Source organism: Vigna angularis, chromosome 4 (genome assembly GCF_016808095.1).
Source record: "Vigna angularis cultivar LongXiaoDou No.4 chromosome 4, ASM1680809v1, whole genome shotgun sequence".
In the NCBI taxonomy this organism is placed as follows: domain Eukaryota; kingdom Viridiplantae; phylum Streptophyta; class Magnoliopsida; order Fabales; family Fabaceae; genus Vigna; species Vigna angularis.
In genome coordinates this window covers 15,163,237-15,168,937 of record NC_068973.1, presented here as the reverse complement: position 1 = coordinate 15,168,937, position 5,701 = coordinate 15,163,237, and the positions used below count along the sequence as shown (strand labels likewise).

The 5,701-nt window shown below is 35.0% G+C and overlaps 1 protein-coding gene across 3 annotated transcripts; it reads right to left on the bottom strand.

The window, feature by feature from the left end:
* Window positions 1-1,515: 1,515 nt before the first annotated feature.
* Window positions 1,516-4,842, bottom strand: LOC108322554 (4-coumarate--CoA ligase-like 9). 3 transcript variants are annotated; one of them, XM_052875643.1, is made up of 6 exons: window positions 3,729-4,842; window positions 2,964-3,153; window positions 2,579-2,724; window positions 2,431-2,498; window positions 2,077-2,179; window positions 1,516-1,967 (listed from the first exon to the last, which is right to left on the bottom strand). In XM_052875643.1, exons 1-6 carry the CDS (start codon window positions 4,776-4,778, stop codon window positions 1,842-1,844), a joined length of 1,683 nt encoding a protein of 560 aa, XP_052731603.1. In that variant the 5' UTR covers window positions 4,779-4,842; the 3' UTR covers window positions 1,516-1,841. The 3 variants fall into 3 exon arrangements, 1 of the variants encoding a protein (XP_052731603.1); XR_008248180.1 differs by having other exon boundaries at window positions 1,946-1,967; window positions 2,337-2,498; window positions 3,729-4,836; XR_008248181.1 differs by having other exon boundaries at window positions 1,946-1,967; window positions 2,376-2,498; window positions 3,729-4,836.
* Between the last annotated feature and the right edge of the window lie 859 nt (window positions 4,843-5,701).

Sequence of the window (5,701 nt, the reverse complement as noted above, 5' to 3'; positions counted from 1 at the left end):
ATATTTTCAGATAATAAAATTTCTTAATAAAAATTTATATATTCGAAACTTTTAATATTAAAATAAACGAATTTATTATTTAAAACACACTGTCACTTTTAATATATTAATATATTAATATATATATATATATATATATATATATATATATATATATATATATATATATATATATATATATATATATATTATAATGAATTCTGTTAAGAGAGACTACGAGTAACAGTATTAGTAGCAAAACCATTGACACTGCCAATCACTCCATACCAAAAAACAAATTTACGATGACAAAAGAATTTGCAATTATTATTTTCAGATATTGATGTGTAGGTATTTTATTATTGTTTAGGATGTTGTAAGATTTTTTTATGTATTTTTGTGATTTATGTATTTTAATGAATATGAAATCATCTGCCACTACACGTTGTAGGATTAAATTTTACTATTTTTATTAATATTTCATTTATATTTTTATCTTGAAAAATAACCGATAAGGTTTATTTATTTGTTTCAAAGGATTTTATATATGATAGATTGAGTTATAATAAAATTAAGATATTAAATAAGAAAATAAGATATATTTTAATATGAACTTATATTAAGTAAATTTATTATATTGTAACGAAGTTACGATATATGAATGAAAAATAAAATTTCAAACTGGTTTGCCAACTCATATAAAAGAGAATCAATCAAGTTGATATTTTCATCTCATTTTGGTCTTATTTATCTTTTCCGATAAATTGATAAGTCAGAGATGAGCCGACAGGGCCACTTACTTTATTTTAAAAATAAAAATAATTTAATAGATTACTTTTATTTGTATTATATTCTCTTAAGAATGTAAATAATAAAATAATAACTTAAATTATTAATACTTAAAAATTAAATTTTAATTATTAGTTATAAGTAAAATTTAACATTTAGATATAATAATTATTTTTATTTGTTTAATTAAAAATATTAATAAACCAATTAAAAAATATTTAAATGATTAAATATATTGCTAATAGTTATTTATTTTTATATATAAACAAAATTTTAAAATAAAAAAATAAATATAAAAATTTTAAAAAGCAAGTCGCCCTTTGACAAGTTACAAAATTTACTTTGCAGTCACATGCCAACCTATGCCAATCCCTTTCTGACAGATCTATGATGAACTGGACCAAAACAGGACTGCCAGTTTTGTCACCACGGTTATATGTTAGTGTACTTGGCCTCCCAATTTTCTTACAAATATACATAATTATTTTTTTCAATTTTAATATATTTTATATATTTAACATTTCAAAATTTGTGTATATCTGTAAGATATTTTCTATAGATTTCACACTCCCGTGTTCATCTTTTACCAGTGATATAATAATCAAATTGATTTTTGTAATGAATAACGAAATTGATGCATATCTTTCATAACTGTAGAGAAAATGTGCAAGAAAATGTTGCTTGGAGAAAGTTTGGTACATAGAAAGGGTAGATGAAGAATGATTAGATTTGAGTGAGGTGTGTGAATAGAAAAATTGTTGAATTTTTGGGTAATGGATACAAATGAAACACATCTCAAGTCTACAAACCACTGAAATTCTCAGTAGTGAAAAGGGTTGAATAACTACATGGTGTACAACGCCAGGTGCTTCACATTATTTCCTGCATTTATTCCATCTGAACAAGTTACAATTATCTGTAATAACACACAGAGTAGAGATTTTAGAGAATTGCAAAGTTATATGCTTCAAGTATTTGAAGTAGTAAATATGTTAACATCATAACAAGAGAATCCCTAAAGAGAAAAATGTAGCACATGTTAAGTGCTGCTTTACATGCTTTTCTTTTCTAGATCACAATTTGGATGAACCACTGGATAGAGCATAATCAACTAATTCTCTTCTCAAAATTTTGCCAGCAGGAGATTTTGGGATAGAATTGACAAAAGAAACACGCCGTATCTTCTTGTACGGAGAAACCTACATGAATAAGCATACTTAAGCAACATGGAAAGAAATAAGACTTGTTCACAGGAACATCAAGGTTTTATGAGTGTTTGTTACTGAACACATGGTTTCAGAAGCAGACCTGCTTTGCCACAAACTCCATGACCTGATTTGCAGAGATGTTGCTTCCAGGTTTTCTTACTACAAAGGCCATAGGAATCTGTCCTGCTTCTTCATCAGGGTACCTGTTACCAAAAAATTATTAGCAGACTAAGTTAACCTCGTAACAAGACCAATTCATTTATGTTAAGTGATCTCAGTCGATGATAAAAAAATTAACTACTGATATATTAACAAACAGTTTAAAGTCAAAAGAGAAACTTTGGTTCTCTGTGAACTCGCCATAGGAACTAGAATTGGGAATGAGGCGGCAAATTTAACTTTGTAAATCGATCTGCTTCTGAACACACACAAGATTAAGGGATTAGATCCATACGGAACTACTGCAGCATCAGCAATTTCAGGATTTGTGTGAAGTATATGTTCCAATTCAGCGGGGGGGACCTGGAAATGGCTTGAAAAAAAGATGTTAGTAGTAGCAGAATAACATTGAAAAAAAGATGTTAGTGGAACTAACATCTCACCTGATAAGCTTTGTATTTGATCAATTCCTTCAGTCTATCTACAATGTAGAGGAAACCATCAGAGTCAAAATAACAAAGATCGCCCGTCTTCAGCCATCCCTCTGAATCCAATGTTTCAGCTGTCGCCTTCTCATCTCCTACATAACCTGCACCGTCACCATGACCATCACACCATAAATGAAACGTGCTACACAGGCAAGATCATAAAGAGTGAATTAGATTTCTCAACTGATATGAACTTTCTCTTCCCTGCTCATTAGTATAACCCAACCAAAATGAATAGGCCTTGTCTCAGATTACATTGGACTTTTTGAATACGATGATGTTGAAAAATGCTTATCTGAAAGCACATTTTTCAGGAAATATAAAGGAAATAGGAAAGAACCTTTCATGATAGTTGGACCTCGAATCCACAGTTCCCCTTTTCGGCAAGGAGGCAATGCCTCTCCAGTTTCAGGGTCCACTATCTTGGCCTCCATGTTTTCTGATAGTCGACCCACAGAGCCATGGCGCTTCATCTCCTCAGGTCCAAATGATCTGGCTGCTCCTCCTCCACTTTCGGTCAGACCATAGCCCTAGGGGTTAAAATAATAATAGTAGTATAAATTTATGGCGTAATATTTCATATATTTTTTATAAAAAGTAATGTTTTGAGGGTTCTAGGTAGACCAAAACATCTGAAAATCACAATTAATTAGTTCAAATAAATTTAAAACTAAAATATAACAGTCTAAATAAGATAGATCACATTCGAAATTATTATATACAGTAATAATGGTTTGTTTTGTGATCAACTACATTAATGAGTGAGTTGTGACTATCATATCCCACGGTTATTATATATTCTTTTAAATTTTTTAAAATATAAAAAAAAATATTTTAAATTTATATCAAGAAATTTGCATGGTATCATGTTTCAAGTTACTCCTGGTTCTTAACATAAGGTATAGGTTAGAAGAAATAGTGGACATTTTTGTAAGGTATTTTTTACAGTTTATGAGGCATTAAACTTTTGGAAGCTCCCTTTTGAGTCCTAAGACAGTGGGACAGGTTTGGCTATCTCCAAAAGTGGGACCTGATTATCATCAGAAGGGTAACAATTGCTCTGATATAGTCACGTCACATGGTGAAAAGGTTAAGTGCAGCTCACCTGGGAAATTTCCACGTTGGGGAATTTGGCTTTGAAGTCACTGGCGACCTGCTCGCCGAGTGGAGCGCCGCCGCAACCTAGCATCCGGAGCGAGCTGATGTCGTACTTGTTCACGAGCTCCGATTTGGCGAGGGCCACCACGAGCGGCGGCGACACCGGCATCATTGAGATTTTATACCTCTCCACAGTTTTGAGCATCCCTTCGAAATCGAATCTCTGCATCAGAACGAGCGTCTCCCCCAAAGCGATGGATCTGACCAGCATGAAGAACCCGAACACGTGGAACAGCGGCAGCGTGATCAGTGACACGGGTTGCGTCTCCGCTTCGCCGGCTGCTAGCTGGTTGTTCCTCAGGTGATAGTACCCGGATATGAGTGCGATGAAGTTCCGGTGGGTGAGAAACACGCCCTTCACGCGCCCGGTGGTGCCCGATGAGAAGAGAATTGCAGCGGATTCGGACTGACTCACTTCGACTCCGGGAGCGCGTGAGTGTGAGTCTACGTTGGCGTCGAGCATGGAGAGGAAGAGCGGGGAGTCGGTGAGAACAGTGCCGAATTTGAGGGCGGGGATGTTTGAGGCGACGGCGGAGGTGGCGAAGGCGATGGCGGGTTTTGTGAGTCGGACGAGGTGAGTCAACTCGGAAGCGGTACTGAGCGGGTTGGCAGGTGCGACTGTGACGCCTAGCGAGAGGAGTGAGAAGTAGAGTACGGGGACGTGCAGGGAGGTTGGAATGAGGATTAGTGCCACGTGGCCTTTGGAGAGAGGGGTGAGAGATTGGATGGAGGAGGCGAGGGATTTTACTTGGCAGAGGAAGAGGGAGTAGGAGAGCTGACGGCCGGTGGAGGCATCGATGAGGGCGGAGTTTTCAGTGGCGGTGGCGGCGGCGGGGAGAAGGGAGAGGGCGTAATCGGTGAGGGAGAGCGGCTGAGACAGCGGAGGGAGTTGGACGTTTGGACGGAGGCTGTGGAAGATTTTAGAAGAAGAACAGAAACCGGTGTTTGGGTCGATAGTGGTGTTTGGAAGAGAGTGTGTTTGGTTTTGGGTGGCCATTACTGACTTAAAAATTTAATCTCTCTTAGTATGTTTCCGGTTCTCCACCAGAGTTGTCTCTTCTTCTTCCAAAACCTGTCTGCAATTTCTTCTTTATATATGGTTACAGTACTGTCAGTAACTCCCAGCACGTGCAGCTCACGTGTTACAATATAAATATATTTAATTCTTAAATATATAATTGATAATCATGTTACGGAATAATTGTCCGCTATTCGACTATTTTTATTCTTGCTTCTTTTTATGCTACTTTCTTGAATTGAATTTGAAGACATGAGAATCATGCATGTCACAACTTGTGGATTATAAACCAAATTATACCTTGATAATTAATTCAAATCAAATCAAATTAGAGGTAACTTTTTCTATTTATAGCATGATAAATTTTAGAACTCAATCTCGATCCGATTTCCATGAACTTCTTCAATATTATAGGAGTGGTTTTGGACTCCCAAAATTGAGTAACTATAAATGAAATATAACGAAATGTGAAGGGATGAAAGGATGAAGGCACTCAAATGCTATTAAATGGTTCACAAAACTCAAATTGTTCTCTTTTTCTCCACTATACTCTAAATTAAACTAAATTACATGTAACTTTTGTTCAAAGAATGGGTAATTTTGCTTACTCTCATCCTTATCACATGATAGAAGATGATGAGGTTGATTTTCTAAGTCTCAATATTGAATAAGTCAAAGTGAAATGATAATATTCTATATTAGAAATACATTCTTTTTCTTCATTTTTAAGTAAGGATGGTAACGGATTGGGTATGGATAGTGTCTATCCGTTATCCGACCTGTATGAAAATACGTATTTATTACCTGTTTATTTACTTGTTGGATATTTGCATAAAAAAATTTGTGGATTTTTTTAACTCGTAGGTACTTGTTAAATACTCGCAAATATTTAAAAAAAATTA